Below are 23,597 nucleotides of genomic sequence, written 5' to 3' on the forward strand. Positions count from 1 at the left end.
ATGTCGGAGACATAAATGTGTCGGTTTCTATGTGTGCGGTTGGTCTCAAATGAGATCACTATAAGCGATTAAGCGAGCTTATCTTCAGCATTATTTTAAAATTCGACCAGTTCATAAACAAACGAGTTTAAGCCTGAAGGACTCGAAGTGAACATAATTACATATACTCGTAATTAATACAGAAGAGAATTGATACTTGTCGTGCATGAATAATTTCACTTAACCCTTGTAATGATGTGCTAGTTAATTAAAAATCTGTTTTAGTTGCCTTTTTTATATCTTATTAGTTATTAGCATTTCTACTAAAATATATTTCATTATTATTTTATATTATACTATTTTTTAAAGGGTTTTTCTAGTGTGTTCCTATGGGTACACACTAACTACTTTTTGTTGAGATGGAGGGCTTTTACTGGTCATGTTTTTTATGCATTTGCAGGGGTTATGATAATTAATGAGGTTTTGGCTAATAAAAGTCTTCCACTTAAATAAAAAATGGTTATTAGTGTGTACTCACTAGAGAATCTGTTTTTCAAAAACTTATATTAAACTACTTTTTGCAGTGGTGAGAAATCAGAATATATACTCTGACACGCCAATCATATAAAGTTCTTTAAGCCGGGGGGTGTTTGTTTACAAAGAAGCTGGGGCTGCTTCTGATTTCTGTTTTTTTTGCCCGTTTGTGTAAAGAAGTAGAAGCACTTTTAAGAAGCTGAGAATGTTATAGTTTCTCTGTCACAGCTTCTGCTTCTTTTCCAAACACTTTATTAACTTATTTACTTCTCACTTCTGCTCCACTTCTTTATTATAAATAAGAAGTCACTTCTTTTAGCTAACACAAACAGCCCTTATATATGCGGTACAATGAATCAAAGAGAAATGATAAAAATGTCCTATTTCACTAGCTTATTTTCCATCTTTTCCTCTTCTTTCTAGTACATGTATATGAATAACATTTAATCTCTCGAACGCACTGCATAGGTTCACATTTCACAAATATTTCATTCTAATTAGCTAGACTAAGTTTCTTCTATCAGGATCATCCACACAGTGACCGATGAATTCATTAACACGGCAGTGACATCAAGCAAGAAAATATTTATAGTGCTTTTGAACTGTATTTTGAATGAAATAAGTATAAAAAATTGTTCTGCTATAATTGTTCTCATTTTTCTCACAAATAATTTATCATTTTTTTCATAAATAAATTGTTCTCACTTAAATCAGTATTTATATAATAATATATGGATGGCATAACGGATATACAGATATTTGTATCGTATATAAATATAATTCATAATTAAAGCTCGGGAATTTTACCTTGCTAATTATCTAATGATCATGCATGATGCATTCATAAGTTAAATAAACAATGCGGAGTGTGTCGGTTCTCCGAGCACTATGGTATATTTTTAAATTTTCACTTAATTATATTAGTCAGAAGAAAAAACGAATTTATTTGGTTCCAAAACACTCAATTTTAAATACAAACTAAAGTATATGCAGTGTACAGGTTTTCCAATCAATAGATCTTGTATATAAAGATTAAGGCTAGGATTAAAGCTAGGTTGAAGTAATGTACACATTTAAGCATAGAACATATCCTAAACTCGCACCTCCTTTTCCTCTCCTTTATTCTTTGCTTTCCTCAACAGTAGTTCCCCCTGTTTCTTCAGATTCCAACATCGCCAATATGGTGCTTTCTTTATATAAATACTTTAATACTTTGCAAAAAGATATATGAATGCTGCTTTACAAGTTACATACATTATACATACATATAAAAATATATATAAATATTTAAGTTAGGCCCTACTCCCTCAAATTATATTCTTTATACTTTGTTTTATACCTCCACGTACGTACTCTTCATGATTTCAAGTACGCAAATTTTAAGTTTATAAATGATATAAGAATAAGATGACATATTATAAGTTCTATATTTATATAATCTCATCATGCCCGGTCGTGTAAAATTATGCATATGCTAAATATATATATCGATAATTTTAGAGTAAATTATATAGTGCTGATCATGCTTTTCACTAAATTTAAAAAAAATGACCGAATTTTCAAATTTATAAATTATTGATCACATTTTACTTCCTTCTTAAAAAATGGCTTATGCTGATTTGTAAAATGAAAATGAACCATTATTTTGAAAGATTAAAGTAAAATGTGGTCATCATTTTAGAAAATAATTAACAAATAATTGATAAATATTATTATTTTAAAATATAAAAACTAAAACTGACCACTAATTTGTAAATTCGAAATTTTGACCGCTCTTTTAAGATTCGATGTAGAACACGACGACGGTCATCTTTTAATTTATCCACAATTTTCCTTCTGAAAATTCTAATTTCATCAATGCCAAATGGTGTCCCCTGCAGCCTGCAGAGTGATACATCCATCCGATTCATTATAGCAATAACCTCCAGCTCCTATCCCAATTTTTCACCTATAGAAAATAAATAGTGAAGCTTTAAAATTGAAAGTTGCTTGAGAAGTGACAGCAGCCACAAAAGCAGCAAATAGTATAGTGGTGGCAACCCCCATTGTTAAGCTAACAAAAACAATCAGGTTGTGGCCTTGTGGACATCCCACTTAAAGAAAATTAATATTATAAACTTAGTACTAACTAATATGATTAGAATATGGAAATATATGTTCCCCGTAGATTCCCACGGAGATTTGTCCTTGATCTTATTTGTAATCTTATCTCTGTGAAGAATCCATTTATAAACCCGGATTTGATACTCCATATATGCTTAATTTTCTATGATTAGACTGGAACACCTGGGGCGCCACAAGTTTAATTGCCAATTCTTATAATTTCACACTAACTCTAATCTGATTTAATTAATATTGACATTAATATAATGTTAAAGAATCTATTCACCATTTTTCATAATCCAAAAAAAGTTTCCCAATAACCTCTTGGCTAAAACTCCTTTCGAGAGGTGATTTGTTAGAGCATCTCCAACCATCTAAAACCCTAGGCTAAAAAGTGAATTGACATACCTAAAATAAAAAAATTTAGCCAACAGCTCCATAAACTCAACTCCAATCATGCTCACCTTTTGTCTATAAATTTAGCCAACCTCCTATGGATGGCTAAATTTGTCGAACCTTTACAAGTCTGTAAGAAAATCTGTAGGAAGATTGCACATCATTTATTACCATATTGAATTGATATATTCTATTTTAACAATTTAAAATATTAATAACATACTATTTTTAAATTATAGCCAACCAATATAGCCAGTACCATTGAAGCAAAATGTCTTATAGGTTCAACAAATTTTACATAATGTCTTACAGGTCCAATTTAGCCAACGATTATAGCCAACGCCGTTGAAGATGCTCTTAGGCGTCACTTTCACAACCTTGGCAATTATATCTCTAGTACGATGCAGAAATAATTGGACAGGCGGTACAGAAATAAATTTAAAACGAATGAGCATCGCTAGATGCAAAGAAACAATTAGTATAAGCTAGCTAGTGGGATTCGGTAACATGACTCACGTTGCATTAGCAATCTTCTAGTAGTGCTTAATTGGCAGTTAACTATAACTTCCTTTCGAGATTGTGAACCGTACGCTACAAGCTGAGTAAAATTGAACGATATTGATATTGAAGGACGACTGAGTTCTCGAATTTTAGTCCTGTCATAGTGTCATTGAATGATAATTAAATTTAGTCGGTTGTGCATAGAATTGAAAATGTTGCAATAATTTACAACAGTAACATTGAGTATTCTCTCCGTCCCTCTGAAATGTATACATATGGATTGGATACGGAGATTAAGAAAAGTGTATAAAGTAATGTAAGGAGAAAGAGAAAGAAAAATGGGTAAAGTGGCGGGACCCATCAATATATAATTGATAGATTTAGAAAAGTAGTTGAAAGTAGTGTTTGAATGAGATTTTTATATTATAAAAATTTACTATCTTAAGAAAGTTTTGAAATGTATAGAATTAAATGGGATATCCAAAAAAGAAAAATTTATAGAATTAAATGGGACGGAGAGAGTATTATTTTAAGTGTGTTTTGTGTAATTGTGGCTGCAGATCTTTTGAGGATATACAGTGCATGTACGGTTGTCCCTCTACTTTTGAGGCGATGATGGTAATGCCGACTGGCGAGTGGGAGCCCTTTGCTTTCGTTTCTGGGACAGTCCAATAGTTTTTACAGATAAGCACGAATCACTCGTGTCCTAAAATAATAATAATTTTGATTTTTTATACGTATTTTGAGATGTGGAAAAAATATAGATTATTGTTTGGATTTTTGTTAAATAAAAATTATCCTCTGCTCTTATTTAGCAGCACGGAATGTTTGAAACAATATCTAAAGAATGGACACCCAAACCTAACTCACTTCTACATCAAAACACAAACTCCACGCATCAGCTTCACAGCCGTTACAGTTATCCAACTGACTTCATATTGTTTTGTAATTAAACCCTTCGATGATTTTTTTTTAATTACAAGAACGTGATCAGTTCCTGAACAAAGCTATGAAGAGCTCCACTTTCGATCCCATAAACAAGTTAGTACTATTAGTTTCTCTAAAAAGTAACGCACGTATATTTATAATTCCCATTCTAACCCCACCGAGTTTTGTGGATTATGTTTCACACAACTTGTCCATTATGTAAACATGAACTGTATGCAATACTGTCCTTAAACCTCAGTGACGTTTCAAAAGGGTCGCACCGTACTTGCATTTCTCTCGCAAAGCATCATAACTGCAATAATACTCTCCCACAGTTTCAAGTTTTTTCTTTTGCTACTTTTACTAAGTGCGTTTTATCTGTACACTAAGATCAGATTTCATCATTATATTATTATATATATACAAACACACCAGTAGTGCTTCCTGGGACATGCATATGACGACATTCATTAACATGCCCACCCGAAAACCCTAATCACGTTATTCGGTTTTACTTAATTATTCCCTAATCCCCTTCTTTCTATAAATAACACCTCGCATTTGCTCACTTAACCCGCCATCTCCTTATTCACCTGCTAAATCAATCTCTCTCTCTCTATCTATCTCTCTCTCTCTCTCTCTCTATACATTAAAAGATATGACGGCAGTGGCAAATGCACCCTTGACGATGCCAGTACAGAAATCACCATGGCACTCACCAGTTCCCTACTTGTTCGGAGGCTTGGCAGCCATGTTAGGCCTAATCGCTTTTGCTCTCCTTATTCTAGCTTGCTCCTACTGGAAGCTCTCGGGATCTCTCGACAGTGGCGAAGCCGACTCCGAAAGAGACCTCGAGGCAGGCGGTGATGACGCCAAAGACAAGAAACCAGCTCCCGTTTATGAAGAAAAATTTCTAGTGATAATGGCTGGACAAGAAAAACCAACCTACCTGGCCACACCCAAGTCCAGCACCAGCCGAACATCATCTTTTGGCAGCACTACTAGTGAAAGCAACACGAGTACTTGTAGCAGTAACGAGATGTGTTGTACTTTTGTGGTACAGACGAGTAGTCAAGTATTGAACCGTGATGTCACGGATCGGACGGCTCCTTGATTTCTCTAGCAATCTCTTGATGGTTCATTGACAGGATCGCAGTAATTTAAAATACCTCGATCGGGAATGTAAATATATTTTTGAGAATGAAATGAAAGAGTCATCGTTTCCTTTAGTTCGAGTTATGATCATTATTATATTATAATTTATTTTTCATCCCAACCTAATTATTTTCTCAGGGAAGGTGATAGGGATTCCGTCAATTTAAATTACGCTGAAATTAACCGTTTTTCTAGTAGTGGAAATTGGCAGTTGTGGCTAATAAAATTGTTACAAATAGAAAGAGATATATTGTGACGTGAAGGAAAACATTGCAAGTAGTTCTCATTCCTACAGAAGTACGTTATAGCTGGCTTGTAGATGAGTTGATTAAAGTTGGAGGATTGGGCGCTTTAAAAGGAGGATGAGGTTAAGCCAATGAAAGAAGAGCTACGAAATCGAGAAGGAAAAGAATAAAAATGCTTTTGGGAGTGGTGTGAACTGTTAGCACCGGGAGGAGCAAAAAATCGAATATGTATGTTTGTTTTCTTTTGTGAAGTGGAGTCTGGGGTATTATCTATTCATCATCGTGGCCCCTGCACAAGATTATCATGTCGTTTCCTATCATTACTATTGCAGCCTGCAGGCGATAATCCGATCTTTTGACCTGGAAAACAAAGATTACAAAAAAACTTATTTACATGAAATATTTATAATTTTCGTTTCAATATGCATCGACTCCCATTTTGTCTGATTGCAGACCCTCTAGGACAATTAATTAATTTGCGTTTTGTATTTGATATGTTATGATGTTCTTGGCACTAGCAAGTGGCCACGAAGAAATGGGGCTAGAAGGGATGACAATATCAGACACGACCTGAATCTGACTCGAACCCGCAATCTGATTTATTGAGACAGAACCCGAAAGTGATCCGAAAATCACCCGATCGACTCGAAATGACCCGAAATTAGAATTTCATTTCTAAACACTCCAGTTTGCAGTTTTATTCAATTATAAGTGATTTTAGCTTGATCCAAAAACGACCCGATTGCTGACACGAACACGACCTGTTACCCGAAATTGCCGCCCCGCCTAGAAGAAAGGATTGGTCTCAAGTATACTCTGAGGCCTGAGCGTAAAAACTTAGTTTTGAATATTAGTTCTGCTAATAGTTAGACTCATAGGTGAGTGAGTGTACTGTTGTGAATGCTAAAATGTGAGATTAATTTCTGGGCCTAATGGTAGCAATAAACATCTATGCGTGATATAATGAAGAAGTCCAGTGCAATCAGATAGTAGGAGTGACCCATTGACTCCTTGATGGGCTAGTGCAACATAAACAAAACTTACATTAATTTTGTTGAGTGAAGTGCGTGTAAGAATATATTATTGTCTCATGTTTGTTGATTATCTATATAACATAATTTTTGTTTTGCAAATACTTCAATTTATTTAAAAATAATCTTCCGAAACTTTGTATATATATCAACACACAGAGTACTTTCTCAATATTAGATTTGATAGGTTCATTTATATCTTCCACAGACGAAGGGCCATAAATTGAAATATATCCTGAACCTTTTACCTTTTCTTTAAGAAATAGAGAATAATCTTTATATCCTTTACATTGTGCAGAATAAGCTTTGCATTCCTGTACCTCTCCTAGCCCCGGGTTACTAATTTGGTGTTTTGTTACTGCTTCAGCATATTATACCCTCTGTTTTTTTCCCATGAAACAGGATTTGCAGCTTGTTTTGTTGCTGGGAGTTGTGTTGTACCAGGTCTGTTTCTTGTTTGTTAATATCACCATCTTTGCTCATCAGAAACCATCTATTCACTTTTATCTATATTATCTATTTCACAACTGTTTCATTCAATTTTTAGCATTACCGTTACATAGAGAGATATCAGAATGTCATTTTAAATGGTAACAAACAAGATGTCACTATATACCATAACAATGCAATTGTAAATCAGCTTAAAAAATCTGTGTCCGGAGAACAAACTAATGAACCTGGTCACATTAGATTCCGAATAATTATTTCTATTTCCCAGGCAACTAAAACAAGTTTAATGCAAGTGAAATACTCATGGTATAATGTTACTGAGATTGTGATTATGTTAATGACGGACATCCCATAATTAAGGCTAGACAAAGAGGAGACTGCCAAATGATGCCACAGGAGCTGTGCAATAATATATATTAGTAACAAGCTTATTTATGTTCACAATGAGATTAATCTTGTACATGCTCGCCTCATCATACTAGTTTTATTGTTTTATTTGTCAACATGTATATTAATTTATTTAACTTTACTGTATTTTACCTAAGATATTAAGAAATGCTAGCCGGCAGGGGTCGGCAAATTTACAAATGCATTATCTGAAATAGTAGAGTTGATTTAGTTTAAAAAGAGAAACTTGATCTTTGTATTTTCTTGTATGAGGGTTGCAGCCCAGAGGAAACCTTATGGGGTCTTCATTAAGTTGTTGCAGTGATGAGAAAGTCGAAGAAGGGTGCTTAAATTTAATTACTCTGGAATCAGCTTACTTTTTGTATGTACTATTTTTTTTGTGCGCATAATTCATCATTTGTGTGTGGAATTTTTGTAGGATTTCATCACCAGTGGATGGTCCCTGGAGAATTTTTACCTACAAAGAGTTGAATGTGGCAACTAATGGATTTAGTGAGGAGCACAAACTTGGAGAGGGAGGATTCGGAAGCGTTTACTGGGGAAAAACCTCTGATGGACTTCAGGTGACTATGTAAAATGATTTCATTTGTCTACTTAATGTTGTTCCCTATTGACAGTAATGAATCAGTGCCTCTTAAAACCCCCTACCTCCTGTTATTAAAGTATTACCGGTTTGACTTCCTCATTGTCTTTTTCCTTTTACTATCTGAATGTGTGTAGATAGCTGTAAAGAAGTTGAAATCTATGAATTCAAAAGCAGAGATGGAATTCGCTGTGGAGGTTGAAGTTTTAGGAAGGGTACGACACAAGAATTTATTGGGGCTTAGGGGCTACTGTGCGGATGCTGACCAGCGCCTAATTGTGTATGATTACATGCCCAACCTCAGTTTGTTATCTCATCTACACGGCCAGTTTGCCACTGATGTTCAGTTAGATTGGAAGAAAAGAATGAAGATTGCTATTGGTTCTGCTGAAGGTTTGGTGTAAGTTTTTGTTTCTGTTAGTTGTATTGTTTTACATATCTTCCAGGACACTAAGAAATGTACACAAGTTCAAACTTAATTATTTGTTTTTGTGAACTTATTGGTAGGTATTTGCACCATGAAGTGTCACCCCACATCATCCACAGAGATGTAAAGGCTAGTAATGTGTTACTTGATTCAAATTTCGAGCCACTAGTTGCTGATTTTGGATTCGCCAAGCTTATTCCAGATGGTGTTAGCCACATGACCACTCGAGTCAAGGGAACATTAGGATACCTTGCACCAGAATATGCAATGTGGGGAAAGGTTTCTGAGAGTTGTGATGTGTATAGTTTTGGGATCCTACTACTAGAGATCTTCACTGGAAGAAAGCCAATTGAGAAGCTCCCTGGTGGTGTCAAAAGGACAATAACTGAATGGGCGGAGCCACTGATCACAAAAGGAAAATTCAAAGATATTGTTGATCCAAAACTTCGTGGGAATTTTGATGAAAATCAGCTAAAACAATGCATCAATGCTGCAGCCTTGTGTGTACAGAGTGAACCGGATAACAGGCCTACAATGAAAGAAGTGGCTGAGTTGCTCAAAGGATATCAAGGTAAAGGAGGTGGAATGGCTACAACAAAGATGAGGCTTAATAGTGTCAAGTACAAGGAAGAACTTATGGCACTTGATGATCAAAGTAGTGATGAGGATGGTGGTTATGATGAGAGCCGAAGTGCTTATGGCGTCTTTGGCGCCATGGAGGTGCAGAGGATGCAAGATCCGTATAGGCGACCTTATGGTGATCGCAGATAAAAAATTGGTCTAGGGACTGAAGATGAGAAGCTGGAAATTACATTACACATGATTTAATTCATGCAGGAAAACTATGAGCATACTGCTACCTACTAAACTAGTTACTTTTCGCTATTTTTACATATATTGTTACTATATATTGAAGTTCATCATGTTTTTAAGAACATGCAATTTACTCTTGTACAGTGTGATTTTGTGTATTTCTGTTTTAATGTTTCAGTGATGCTAATGACTTGAGTCCTGAAACAACAACAAACTGGCCCCTAAATAAAATACTAACAAACTTCCTCATGAAATAATGTGTGTCATCTTTACTTAGCACTTAGCAGAGTAGCATGATAACAGACAATTATGGTTCATTTGTTATAGCTAAGTTATTGTATTCTACAAATGACATATTTGAATAAAAGACAACCCTTTCAGTCTTTCTTTAAACCTAACACATTATATTGCTGGCAATTCACATAAGAGTCTCCAAAAGAAACATAAGACATAGTTAAAGACGTTAGGATTTTGCATGCAAGTACTGTAAATTCTGAACTCGTTAAAATCTGATTCCTCCAACTAGTCACGTACATTTTCTGAAATTCATAATCTCACTCAGGATATAAGCTTCTGGTATTTCTTTTTACTTTTAATTTGGCGCATATCATAAATACTAGACTCTATGGATACACAATTTTGAAAAATTATAAACATTTTAAAACACCATAATTTTCTTAATCAGTGATCAAACTATTCAATCTCTTTCTATCGTCATTAGCCCTTCTGTCGGAACCGAACACTAAAAACAACTCAAAATTATTCTAATTAAATTAAATTTGAATGTTTAAAGTTCTTTCAACTCCATTTTTTCAAAATTTAGTTCTACAAAATAAGCTTTATAAGAATATATATATATCAAAAAAATAAAATTATAATAAAAACCTCTATGATTTTATATAATTTGTACAACAGTTACTTGAATCCAAAACTTATCACTCTATAATAATGTATTTCTCGATTTAACCTCTCTCTTTTCATTTAGAAGGGGAATCTAATTCAGATTTCACGAAAATAATTATATTTTATAAATTTTAATGAACTGTAAGTAGTTTGACTTTATATGTAGTATACGCGTATAGTATAGCGGATTCGAAATAAAATTTCATTGAATTGATATAATGGATTTAACTTTCAAAATCTAGATGGATTTCTAATAAAAATAGAATAGAGAAAAGTGTCATAAAATTGTATTTTATTAGATCTAAAATAATTCAGCAACTTTTGATATGATCAGATTTATCTAGATAATTTCAATTAAATATTCTCATATTTTTGAAGATAATTTAAAATACTAATTAAATAAATATTTTAAAATTCTGACCAGATTTCCTAAAATTACAATACATTTTTCACATTAATTATTATTAATTAAAATGGTATAAAACAAAATAAAGATTGTTGTAGTTTGAGCTTGATCTGCTTAATCTTGATTACGTTAAGTAGCCCACACTCCAATTGACTAAACAAACAAACAAAACAGAGCAACCCTCTCGCCCCAGCCCAGATCAACACCGCTTCACAACACCTCTCCTTTCCTCCTTCAGTAAGTCACCTTGTATTTCATTTCTTTTATCTCTAACTTTTTCTTAAAATTCACTCTTATACTTGTAATTTTCCTAATCGGGTTGCAAACAGGGTCAGGGTCGGGTCAGGTTTAGGGTTCTGCTCCACCCAATTATATGTACAATCACACCAACACAGATCCGATCTGATACGTGTAATTACTGCCTTAATCGATGGGGATAGTGTTCACGAAATTGTTCGCATCACTGTTTGGCAACAAGGAAGCTCGGATCCTCGTTCTCGGTCTCGACAATGCCGGAAAAACCACCATTCTCTGTACATTTCACCCCCATTTCCGTTATTTTATTTAATTGTGCCTCAATTTCGATCAACTATTAATTTATTTGTTCGCGGCTTTGTTTCTCGATCAGATCGCCTTCAGATGGGAGAAGTTGTCTCCACGATCCCAAGTTGGTACTCCTTTCTTTGTTTTTATGTTACTGCTTATTCGAACATTGTATTGGAATTAAAGCTATAAATGTATGCGTAATTTGATATGATCATATGTTGGAAACTAGCTAATTATGCTTTTTTAGCGTAATTGTTATTTTGTTAACTGATTGTTGTGGAATGTTTGTGTTGCAGCAATCGGGTTTAATGTAGAAACTGTGCAATATAACAACATTAAGTTCCAAGTATGGGATCTCGGTATGTTGTTAATCTGCCTCTCTCGTCTTTTCTTTTTTCATTCGTGGCCTTGTAATAGAATTGTGTAATGTGTATTCAGCATCATGTTCGTAAACTTAATCTATTACATTAGCATAAAATTTGTATACAATATATTTGTGAGCCAAATCTTATTATGTTTTCATAGGTGGCATCTGGAACTTTTGAACATTCACTAAGTCGTCTTCGTTAAGTCTAATGCTAAAATTTAAAATCGTGAGCACATTGAACCATTAGGGAAAACAAAGTAGGGTCACAAAACAGAAACCATCATTCTGTTTTCTAGTAATTAAGCATTACTAGAAACCATCACAAAATTACTAGTAATGAAGCATTACTAGAAACCATCACAAAATTAGAGTCCTAGAATCTTGCAAGTTGCAAGCATTGTGTTTTTTCTAGTTATGAAGCATTTGAAGAGATATGTAATGTACTCTTTTCTGTTTGAAGATATATGTTGCTATTTTTAAGTTTGCATATATAAATGGCCCTGTAAACATTAATTTACTGCTAAATCTTTAGAGGGGTAAGCTGGATCTGGTTGTCTCCCTGTTTTTTATATTTATATTATTGTCTTCAAATAACAGTGCTAGTTTGACAATTATCGAGTCTTCTTTGGTTTTCTCTGAAGCAATATCAGGCACGAATTTCTGAGAAATTTGGACTTAAAAACTTTACTTTTAGAAAAGCGTATGTTGTAGTTTTTCCCAATCGTAAAATGGCATTTTGTTTTGAACTATTCCACTGACTTTGAAGAACTGATTTTTGGGTTTTGCGCAATGTGAAGAGAGCAGCTTGCAATGGTTCGACCAATTTAAATCCATCACTTGCACCTTGACACATACTTACTTAAGAGATAAGCATTGAACTAAACATAAAACCACAACTGATGAGATTTTAAAGTTGCAGTTAATCCGTTAATCTTATTGGAACTACTGGGAACCAAATTTATAATGCAACTGCAATCATAGTTTTCTGTGTTGGGTTAATTACGATTTGAGAAACTTGTAATCTTTCAAGTCATTGTCGAGTTTCATGTATACATTTGTGGTGTTCAAAGCAATTTAATTAAATGCTGAGCAGCAAGGGCAGGTAGATTTTAATATTATGGTTTTGGTAAGACTAGCTATGTCATAATTGACCAGATGCTACCGTGATCAAAAGCATTATAACTAATTTAATTTTTTTCCATATGTTACAGGTGGACAGACTAGTATCAGGTAACATTTCCAATAGATGTTTTCATCTCTCAATGTGTTTTAAATAACATTTAGCTGAAATTCTGTATTCTAGTATAATTTTTCTTATGCAATTTCATGTAATGTTGTGCTTAATGTGCCCTTGACTAAAAATTATTTTGAAGTTGAACTGAATCTCATTTCACTGATTAGGACTAAAATACACACAGACATATATAAATACCCTAGTGGTTGAAATATACAGTCGCCAATCGGCTCCAAACATGGCGGCACCAGGACCCCGCAGTATTACTCATGTAATCATGTTCCCCAGAATCCTTTCAGTATTATAATATGCATATCCAAACTGTACTCCATTTGCACCACCAGCCCACTATTAATAGGACGAGATCAATTCTATAGTCGTTTGCAATGAGTGAGTTATACATGGTTGAACAGATGTATGCAATCCCCTTAATGAACTTCTCAAAATCATGTGGGCAAGATCTATACCTATTGGTTTGGATTTGAAAACTTTTACTTGAATACTTGACCCCGTACGATTCAGTTAGCATGTTATGTTGCTTTTTGATTTGCTGTACTCGGGAACGGAGCCAGGTTTCCGACGATGAGGGGGCAATTTTTTTGCAAAAATTGAATAAATATATAAATTTTATGAATATTTTTATGCAATTTAATTAAAAAAAACCGTATAGAATTGATTGGTATGGAGGTGATATAATATTTGTAAACGGTAAGGACAGACCCGGTGTAGACACCAAATAACAAATCCAAAACAAAAATGAGGCAGACAAGAATCGAACCTAGATCGACTGTATAACAAACTGGTACTTCGACTATCAGGACAAGATTGTACTTGATAAAAGTTGTATAATAGAATGTAATAAACACTAAGAAAACTAATGGGGGCAAGTGCCCCCACTGCCCACTAATCTTTTTTTGAACGTAGTGTAATTGAGTTTGAAGCATATGTTGCATTATTCGACAAATTGATTAGCTTACATGTTGGCTCCTACAGGCCATATTGGAGATGCTATTTTCCAAATACTCAAGCCATAATCTATGTTGTTGATTCGAGTGACACTGACAGACTGGTAATTGCTAGAGAGGAGTTTCACGCAATCCTTGAGGTACTTTAGTTTTTCCTTTGTATTGTTTTGATTAATGCAATGGGAACCATCTGAAACCTAAAACTATCATGCCAATCACCAATATTTAGCATGCAAGCGATAAATATTTTGAGAGTATTTAGTATTGTGTTGTTTATGAGAAATGAATACTCTGGAGTAGAGATGTTATTTTTGATTTTTTTTTTTTCCCAAGAAGTCTTTACTTGTAGATATAGCCAAGACGTTAAATTCAAAATTCAAAATTTTGCATGTAATGGTAAGTTGAGATTTAAGACGGACTGAGCATTAAGTCTACAAGTGCTAATAGAATATGTTGGATGGTTGTGTGTGCTTTCTTATTAATCATGTGGAAATTAAAGAGTTACAGTTTAACCTTGAGTTCGCGGCTCGCCTGCTGACTATATGTTTATGTGTTTTATTGGCAGGAGGAAGAGTTAAGAGGTGCTGTTGTTCTTATTTTTGCAAACAAGCAGGTAATATTACTTTATGATGGTGATCTTCTGTATAATACATAGTAATATTTATATCACATCTGTCACGCATTTTAGTTGACCATAAAATTTTGAATCAATTTTTTATTTAGCTTCATTTACTAGAACTTACAACCCACATCTGTCATGCTGACTGGACACTGCCAAGTGTGACACCTCATTGGATATTTGTTAAGCAGTCACCCTATTTGTTGTTTTCTTATACTTATAATAAGCAATTGCATATATTATATACTAATGTAATCTCCAAGAAATTAAATCTAGGTTGCAGCAGAGTCACTCCCGTGGAGATGATATGGGAACAAAATTGTCCTATTTGATTTTTTCGCTGTTGAACCGTAGAAATACAAACATTTCGACCATGTGACAAATGGAGTATGATTTTAGGCTTATTGTATAAACACCATATTCGTACTTTCATTGTTATTATTTGTGATCGAGTTACATGTATAAGGTATACAGTTTCACCACTTTGAAAATTTGTAGTGATAAATCAGTCCTGTGGCTTTGGCACTTCCCCCTGTTAGGCTGCCTTGTTGCCAGAGATGCACTTATGACACAGATTCTTGGAACTAATTAGCCCTTTCTTTATGTCTGCTTTCAGGATCTTCCTGGTGCACTTGATGATGCTTCAATTACAGAAGCATTAGAGTTGCACAAAATTAAAAATCGCCAATGGTCTATCTTCAAAACATCTGCCATTAAAGGAGAGGGACTATTTGAAGGATTGGACTGGTGAGCCTAATTTAAAGGGAATATTGTGCAGACGTTAAATGCTTCTTCTGTTACATTTGGGGTCATCATTTACATTATATATATTCCTAATCAATGCTTTCAAATAACACCCCTTGTCAACTTTTCATGAACAGGCTAAGCAACACTCTGAAGTCTGGAGGTGGTTAAATTTTGAAACGAGAACTCAGGTTTCTTCTGCTGTGAGAAAGTGGTGCTACTGTTTGTTATGGGATAGAAAAGATGAAAAGAAGTTTCTTGTTATGTTAAGTGATTTTTTAGTATACTGCTGATAAAAATGACAGATATTTCATTGAATATAAGCATGCATCTGGTGTTTTTTGTTCTTGCTAATCCACTTTAGCTGTATCTAGCAAAGCTACTACCATCTTTATCTGATGTTTTGTAAGAATTTTTTTATCTAGGCCTCTTTATAATATAATTTCTGATTTACAGTAGTTTTTCTGTAAATGTGTAATAATTCCCACCACTTATCTGGCAAGCGGGCAACAGGAGAACAAAGTACATGCAGCAAGAATAAAATGTGTTGATTCACGCAACTTGTATTCTCTCTTTTCTGACAAGCGGGCAACGGGAAAACAACGTATTTGCAACCCTATTGTTGTTTGTGGGTGGTTTATGGTGCTCCTAAAACTCTCAAGGTCACAAAAGTCAAAATCGTTTCATGATTGTTACAAGGTGAACAAAAAATGGTGTGAAAAACATTTGTGAATTTCGTAATAAGGGTCAGAGTCCCTGAAAATGATATATATGCAGGGATGTTATAGCATCCTTCAGCCTTCAGCTAGAAAATTATCTCATCGTAGGGTATATATAACAATGATATTTTCATTAGTTACAAATTTTTGTTTGAAAAGTGTCAAAAATTAATTAGTGAGACGGTTACTCTTTTACACCATATAATATGTTTAAAAAGTTAAAGACGAACAATTTTGAGAGTGAAGGAGTAACATTATTTAAATATAGTGGTCAGCATTTTTTTTTTGTCACATTTAACTCTGATATCCAACAGTTAGTTACTTCAGTGACAAACAATAATCCCCCAAAATGACACGAACTGAAACATGAATGCCATTCTATACAACTTCATCACACCGAAAGGAACTTAAAGATGCTCAGCATGGCACCAAGTCACTAACAACATAGTATACAATTTCATTATACGAAAAGGAAAACATTGAGGAATAATTTGCACAATTATGCATAAATTAACATCCATTTTTTTTATTATAATTCAAAATATTTACTTGACCGAGAAAACCACATTGTCCGACCGACTGCCAAAGTTTCTGATATCTAAGCATCATACATTATTACTAACTGCCAAAGTTTCTGATATCTAAGCATCGTACATTATTACTAAGCACTATGACTCATGCTGATGGCAGCGAAATTTCCTCATATTTCTACAGAGCAGACTGGAAAATCATTTCAGCTAGTTCCTGCAAAAATCCACCCCACCTTGGAATTAACACTTATAATAGTTCAATTCAAGTACGAATGCGAAACTACTACAAAAAGACACAAATATCTCTCCAAAGGATGCAACTAGTGCATATAGACTACCTCAAACATTAACGGGATCCATTCTAAATAGTTTTCAACTCGAATTTGTCAGGTACTTGCGAAATTATGCATAATCATAGTTGCTTAACTATCAACCATAAGCAGTTACGCTAAAAGTCATTAAAGTCAAGCCTCGTGTTTGTTTAGACAGACCACTAGCAGAAACGCATTTAGTGCAAAGTCAAAGCGCAGCAAGTAAAAAACACTGCTTTGGTCACATAATACAACTTGATGAGTTCTTACCTGCTTGGCAGAAGGAACTTTGGGTTCTCCCCACTCCAGGACCTTTCGCTGAAGATACTCAAAATCAGCTTTTCCCGCCTTCAGGTAACATAAAAGAACCGGCATATCAGACAAGTCAGCATATCCGTTATTGAGTGTATTTTTTGTATATATTACACATTTAATCACGGGAAGATGTAGAGGGAACAAAAGCAACCTACCTCTATCTGAGCTCCAACTTCATTGTCAAAGCTCTGATATCTCTTACGAACAAGGTCAGGCAAAGAGCCATCCTAGTCAAAAGCAAAAAAAACCCAGTTTAGTTTCTCACGAAAAAAGAAAGAAACAGTTGCAGTAGAGTGAGAAAAATCACCTCAATAATCTTTGCAACATTTCGCAAACCACGGGCCAGGGTATCCATGCCAGCAATATGAGCAATAAATAAGTCCTCAACATCTGTGCTTTCTCTTCGCCTGATCATATAGACTCATTAGTGTCAGTATAGTCACCACTGAAGCTTTGCTGGTATTACAACATGAAGTAAATAACTAGTTTTTTTGTTTGTTTTTTATCACTTGAGAGTACTGGAAAAAATTCTTGTTCAGAGTTATTCAAAAATTAAGAAATGAACAAGGAACCACTTCAGAGGGTGATTGGATAGCGGTAAGGGCTTATCCTTTATTGTCCCAGAGTCCTGGGTTCGACTATCATTTACCCCAAGAATTATTATTAGTACATATACTAATTTGCATGCTCATAAGCCAACTTGTTAAAAAAAAATGTCGCTTCAAGACACGACTCACTAAATAAGTATACCATGCAACCATCAGTGACTCAGTGTAATAGCAGCAACATGAAAGAATAATGCATTAAATTTACAAGGCAAGCAAACAGTTGTCAGAACTATATTGTTAATTAGCTAATTTAAAATGTTTACATTCATTGAGAAGTAACTTACAATTTGGCATCAAAATTGAACCCTCCTGGTGACAACCCTCCCTGTAAGAGAAATAACAATACAGAGACATGTTAGTAAATTCCCAGCTTTTTAAGTATTCTTTGAGCCAAAAAAGGTATATAATGACATTCACTTACATTTCTAACAACACTGAGCATAACCAACGTAGCTTCACCTACATCCATCAAAAATTGATCTGTATCCCAACCTGTGATTACAACAGCATCATATATTTAAGTTTTAGTTACCACTATAAAGAAGCACATCTCTTGAAGAATAAACATGCCACAGTGAAACCGTTACCAGTCTGAGGATCGCCACTATTGGCATCAATGTTTCCAAGCAAACCATTTATCCTTGCAGTTTCAAGCTCATGGTGGCAGCTACAAAAAAATAGTGCCACTAAATCAGCCTCAGACCTTCAATTTTATTGCTTATACGGAGATGTAAACGTCTATATTATGTTTTAGACCAACATAGATTCGGAACATATCTACTACATAATGTTGCCCGATATTCATACTTTAGTTCAAGAATTAAAAATAGTTATCGAATTTCTAGAAGGATATAAAACAAGGATTTACGCATCAAATCAAATGTTCCTAATCACTACATTGAAGAGGGCATGATCACAAAATTTGCAATCATATAACTTTGTAATCTTAGACGGTTAAAACAAAACAAACAAGACAGTTAAAACAATTCTCCAATCTCACATTTTGTTGTACTTCAAATAGATTCTGACTTTATATATGGGTTGAATCTCTAATTGGATGATTTTTTGGATAACAATAATGTCGTGCGAAGATCACAACAAATTGTAGGTGTACTTGTATTACTCCCTCAAAAAAAAGTGTTTCATTTGTTCTATATTTACTATCTAAGGTAGCCATTTTTGAGTGGTCCTGAGAAAAATGGTGTCATATTTGTCTTATTGCCATCAATTAAGCGTCGACTATTTTGAGGAACTACAAATTGCTGTATACTAAAGAATGAAATTCTTTATACAAAATGAAGTTTAATAACTTTTACAGATATGATGAACTACAACGAGACACTGAATTTAGCTAGTTAACACCACAAACCTGTGACCAGAAAGGGTTGCATGGTTGCACTCAATGTTCAGTTTAAAGTCATCTGCAAATCAAAGAACAAATGATTAAACGGATATTTTACTTTTTAATCACAGTTCTTGCAAGTTGACTGCTATCCGAAAATTGCTTATCCTTTATCCAAGCAGACATGGCAAAGCAAGAAGAAAATTTAAGGCAAAATAAGAATAAGCAGAAAGGTGGTGTAACCTAAGCCTGAATGCTGACATCAAATAAATGAATTAGAAAAGTTAAATAAGGATCTAATACACTAAAAGAATTACATTTCCATCAACTTAAAAAGTATAAGATTCATCAGATTTCAATTGTTTTATAGTAATGCAAAAGGATATTTCCTGATCTGATCTCCCCAATTTATTTCATTAAGTATCTTACTGACCACCTTTTAGAGATAATACTGGGAAAAGTTCACAAACTGGATTATCAAATAAAAACGGATAAATAAAAGTGTAACACAACAAGAGAGTTAGGTTTAATACCTATAAGGCCATATTTGCGCAAGAAATTCGCTGAAGTTGCAGCATCCCAGTCATACCTGACACAACCAATATATGTAAAGAGAGAGAAATCTTAAAACATGCTATAACAACCAGATAATCATATAAAATGCATACTGGTGTTTGGTAGGTTCTTGGGGCTTTGGTTCAATAAGAAGTGTCCCTGATGAGAAGCAGCAGTAACCAGATGTGAGTAGAAGCCTCAAATTTAAACTTACGATAATGGTGTCAGTGCAATTTATTTGGGTCTATAGGCCCATACTGGAGTTATTACTGGAACTTAGAGGTTTTGCTAATTATTGCTGCGAATGAGTTAGTTTGTGATGAAGGTTGTTTGTTCAAATTATGTAATGAGGATTTATGTTTTGTTGAACTCTTGTCCTTTCTGCTAGTTCTTTTGCGGAAAGAAAAAAAAAAGTTGCTAGTTTAGTGCCCACCCTAGTTTAAATCATTCTGCCTCTGTCACTGATAAAACTTATCTACTGTCATGCACTTCTAGTAGATAACTATGCAACTACTCTACCGCAGTTTTAGGCCTAAGAATTAGTAAACAGAATGATACCATTAAATCCTATTTTTTTCTTGTAGGCAACAGCAGCTTCAAAAAATCTAGCCTGCAAAAATTAGATAAAGAGAAACTCAAGTTACGGACTTTAAGTCATATAGATTGAAGATTTTTAAGAATAAAGGGCATTGTTGAAAAAGTAAAGCACAGCTTTTACAAGAGTTAGAATCATTAGGATCATGAACTTGAAAGAAAAATAAATGCAGAAGTAGAATAGAATTGCCATCAATTGAAAGAGGGGAAAGAATGTGACATCTAACCATATGATTAAGCTCTTTTTCCATATCAGTATTCAAGAGGGATTGATAACCCTCCCGACCACCCCAGAAAACAAAATTTTCTCCTCCCAAATAATGTGTGACCTGTAACAAATGATGTTACGAATTCAACCTTATATGCAACTAACAGGACCATTTTTAATTGCTAAAAAATCACTAACCTCCATAGCTTTTTTAACCTGGGCAGCACCATATGCATATACACCCAATTCAGGGCTGTTCACCGATACAGATAACCAAATCATATTAGAATGCATTTTGGTTGCTAAGATGAGCATATGAGAACCATAAATACCTTGTAGCAGCACCATGCATATAGCGAGGATGCAAGAACAACTGAGCTGTGCCCCACAGAGGACGAATATTTGTACCCTAAACAAAAAACTATAATAAGAACAGGTTTTTCGAACTAGATACCACTTTGTACAAAACTAATCTACATCAATATTATAGACTGTACATATTCAACATAATTTCATAAACATTGCAAGCAATATGATAAAAGAATTAGCTTCACTCATTTGCAATACCTGAAGCTCCTTTGCAAGGGCTACAACTTCATCCAGATTTGCGTTGGATTCCTGTGATCATCATAGAATGAGTTAAGATATCAAGACAAACTATCATCCAACAAATGAAGGTATACTCAGTAAATCTATTATACAAGAAGCAATTTCCCTTGGTCCTGCTATATACCCAGTCTATCGAAAGTAGAATCGAACTGAAAAGTAATATGTTTAAAAAAGCTCCATGACAAAGTTGCAACACAAGGTATGTGCAATGATCCATTGAAGCACAATATGCATTTAAATCTACATACCTCCAGTGTTTTACCATCAGGAGCAATATCTCTGTCATGGAAGCACCACCTGTCTACTCCAAGCTTCTCCAAGAACTCAAAGTTTGCTCTCACTGCATCATCAATTTTTATGATTACAATAACATCAACAAACTAGCTATATTTTAATTTCACGGGTTGATTTATGAATCTCTAACTTACTTCTCCTCTTTGCCATAGATATGGAATTAGTACCATCTTCCCATGGCCAGACTTTTGTAGCTGAACCAAATGGATCGCCTCCTGTCCCACGGAACGTATGCCAAAATGCAACGCTGAATCGCATCCAATCCTGAAGTAAACATGTAAATATTATCACAATTATGAGAAATCACAAATACAATTGTTTAAAAATATCAGGAAAAGTTAAAAGAAAAAAAAGAGCCTCAAGGCAAGAACCTTCATCGTTTTCCCCAAAATCTCTTCATTGGCATTATACCATTTGAATGCCAGATGGTTCTTAGTAGAAGGCCCCTAAACATAAAAAAACATAAACAATTATATCTTGATATGTAATCACATTTTCTGCCGTAAAATCTCAAAACTTTATCACCAAACAGCCTTATTACCTCATACTTAATCTTTGGAATGCCAGGAAAGAACTCCCCCTCCCAATCATCAGAATCACTACATTCACTACCAACATCAGCGGGACAAGTAGGTGGACCAACAGCAATCTGTGGACACAGTCAATTTTTCCAAACAAATAAAATCAACCCCATCAAAAAAAAATCAAAACTTGTAATAATCACCAACAAAAAGCAATAATCTTTACCACTTTTGAAGGGATCACAAACAACCCTACAAAAAACAGTAACAAAACACCACTCTTCATCATCTTTTTCATTATGATACACAAAACCCTGTAACATAAAAATCAAAACTTAAACACATAAGATAATAATCAAACGAATATCAAGCCTATCAAGAATATAATAAAAACAAAAATTCCTTATTTTTTAATCGAACACCTTTCTGCACACACACATACATGTATCAAGATCAAGAAAAGATGAGAGAATTGATAATCGAACTAAATAATAACCCACAAGAAAAAAATAGGATAAGATGCATACCAGTAATGTAGAGCGTAAATTAGAGCAACAAGAATTACACTACCGCAGCTCACAAGAACCCTGTTTTATAGCACTAGAGTACTTCTAGTTATTATGAGTCAAATCAGTTTCATAACACTTTATCTAATTATACTATTTTAATAATGGTGTGATTATCATGATAAATACACGTCAGCAACGTCATCTTATCTATAGGGGAAATGCTATACCCTCTATATTTTTGCTAATTTTCTTTCCGGTCGATAATGTTTGATAGATTCTATTTATTAATAATAATCGGATCTTGTTTTCACGTAAATTATTTAATTAAGATTAAGATCATCGCACATCGGAAAAAACCCTATAAACCCTAATTCTCTCTAGCCTCTAGCCTCTCTCTTGTCGTAGCCGTCTGGGGCTTCCATCGGTTTTCACCGGTGGAAAGCCCCAAATCACTTGATTGCTTTGTTTTTCTTTCTAGTTTTTGAATAATACATCTTCTCGAAAAACTTAGATCTAAAACCATCGGAGATTTCGCTGTCTCTCTTCCAAGCGGGTGAGTTTCGGTCTGATTTCTCTTGTTTTTGTGGTTCTATTTCGGATCTATTCTCGGAAGAATTCTTAGATCTAAAACCATCGGAGATTTCGTTGTCTTTCTTCTCTGTTTAAAGCGGGTGGATTTTCAGTCCGATTTCTCTTGTTTCTGTGGTTCTGCTCAGATCTAAGGTTGTTTTCTCTCCCTGGTGAGAGTTTTGTTTTTCGCTTCTTAATTGTAAGCGGGGTCTTGATTTGATGATGAAAGTTTGTATGGAATCGCCGTTTTGGTCGATAGCTCAAACGATAGCCCTGTTAGGGCATGATGAAGAGGGTACCAGTAATTCAACGAGGATGCATGAAGCGGGTACTTGTATTTGTATATACATTTTCTTCAAAATATCGTTTAACTGTCTCTTTATGAGAACAGGCGATTGCAAATTACTGTTTGTTCGACTCGATCATTGGTGTAGATGCCGTATGGCTTTTTATTATTAAAATTAACACCTTTGTTTCAAAAAAAAAAAAAAGATTAAGATATTTATTTAGAATAAGATACTTGCTTGTATTGTCACTCGAGAAAATTTTTAATATTTGAGTTTTAGAAATATAGTA

The 23,597-nt window shown here is 34.3% G+C and overlaps 3 protein-coding genes across 3 annotated transcripts; 2 read left to right on the top strand and 1 right to left on the bottom strand.

The window, feature by feature from the left end:
* The first annotated feature begins 7,898 nt into the window (after window positions 1-7,898).
* Window positions 7,899-9,681, top strand: LOC108222407 (PTI1-like tyrosine-protein kinase At3g15890). Its single transcript, XM_017396323.2, has 4 exons — window positions 7,899-8,051; window positions 8,148-8,292; window positions 8,450-8,712; window positions 8,820-9,681. The coding sequence occupies exons 1-4, from the start codon at window positions 8,005-8,007 to the stop codon at window positions 9,508-9,510; spliced, it is 1,146 nt and encodes a 381-aa protein (XP_017251812.1). The 5' UTR covers window positions 7,899-8,004; the 3' UTR covers window positions 9,511-9,681.
* Window positions 9,682-10,962: 1,281 nt separating this feature from the next.
* LOC108222894 (ADP-ribosylation factor 1) lies at window positions 10,963-15,794 on the top strand. Its single transcript, XM_017396856.2, has 9 exons — window positions 10,963-11,098; window positions 11,191-11,394; window positions 11,490-11,528; window positions 11,704-11,766; window positions 12,986-13,004; window positions 14,002-14,113; window positions 14,539-14,586; window positions 15,209-15,339; window positions 15,474-15,794. Exons 2-9 carry the CDS (start codon window positions 11,292-11,294, stop codon window positions 15,505-15,507), a joined length of 549 nt encoding a protein of 182 aa, XP_017252345.1. The 5' UTR covers window positions 10,963-11,098; window positions 11,191-11,291; the 3' UTR covers window positions 15,508-15,794.
* A 767-nt stretch (window positions 15,795-16,561) lies between these two features.
* Window positions 16,562-22,783, bottom strand: LOC108222893 (xylose isomerase). Its single transcript, XM_017396855.2, has 21 exons — window positions 22,470-22,783; window positions 22,169-22,256; window positions 21,963-22,070; window positions 21,793-21,867; window positions 21,556-21,685; window positions 21,376-21,467; window positions 21,086-21,136; window positions 20,851-20,927; window positions 20,717-20,771; window positions 20,538-20,639; window positions 20,275-20,326; window positions 19,830-19,875; window positions 19,695-19,750; window positions 19,189-19,240; window positions 18,407-18,486; window positions 18,241-18,311; window positions 18,104-18,144; window positions 17,519-17,618; window positions 17,367-17,438; window positions 17,167-17,244; window positions 16,562-16,799 (listed from the first exon to the last, which is right to left on the bottom strand). Exons 2-21 carry the CDS (start codon window positions 22,238-22,240, stop codon window positions 16,764-16,766), a joined length of 1,446 nt encoding a protein of 481 aa, XP_017252344.1. The 5' UTR covers window positions 22,241-22,256; window positions 22,470-22,783; the 3' UTR covers window positions 16,562-16,763.
* Window positions 22,784-23,597: the final 814 nt, after the last annotated feature.

Source organism: Daucus carota, chromosome 5, assembly GCF_001625215.2.
Source record: "Daucus carota subsp. sativus chromosome 5, DH1 v3.0, whole genome shotgun sequence".
Lineage (NCBI taxonomy): Eukaryota > Viridiplantae > Streptophyta > Magnoliopsida > Apiales > Apiaceae > Daucus > Daucus carota.

What these genes read in the sequence shown, in the direction of transcription:
- LOC108222894 (XM_017396856.2), top strand. Translation starts at nt 11,292, where the DNA reads ATGGGGATAGTGTTCACGAAATTGTTCGCATCACTGTTTGGCAACAAG. An exon ending in AGTTGTCTCCACGATCCCAA is followed by an intron (nt 11,529 to 11,703) that starts GTTGGTACTCCT and finishes TTTGTGTTGCAG; the next exon opens with CAATCGGGTTTAATGTAGAA. An exon ending in TTATTTTTGCAAACAAGCAG is followed by an intron (nt 14,587 to 15,208) that starts GTAATATTACTT and finishes GTCTGCTTTCAG; the next exon opens with GATCTTCCTGGTGCACTTGA.
- LOC108222893 (XM_017396855.2), bottom strand. Translation starts at nt 22,240, where the DNA reads ATGAAAAAGATGATGAAGAGTGGTGTTTTGTTACTGTTTTTTGTAGGG. An exon ending in AGGTTAAAAAAGCTATGGAG is followed by an intron (nt 20,640 to 20,716) that starts GTTAGTGATTTT and finishes CATTTGTTACAG; the next exon opens with GTCACACATTATTTGGGAGG. An exon ending in GCAACCCTTTCTGGTCACAG is followed by an intron (nt 18,487 to 19,188) that starts GTTTGTGGTGTT and finishes ATTTTTTTGTAG; the next exon opens with CTGCCACCATGAGCTTGAAA.
- LOC108222407 (XM_017396323.2), top strand. Translation starts at nt 8,005, where the DNA reads ATGGGGTCTTCATTAAGTTGTTGCAGTGATGAGAAAGTCGAAGAAGG. An exon ending in AAACCTCTGATGGACTTCAG is followed by an intron (nt 8,293 to 8,449) that starts GTGACTATGTAA and finishes GAATGTGTGTAG; the next exon opens with ATAGCTGTAAAGAAGTTGAA. An exon ending in GGTTCTGCTGAAGGTTTGGT is followed by an intron (nt 8,713 to 8,819) that starts GTAAGTTTTTGT and finishes ACTTATTGGTAG; the next exon opens with GTATTTGCACCATGAAGTGT.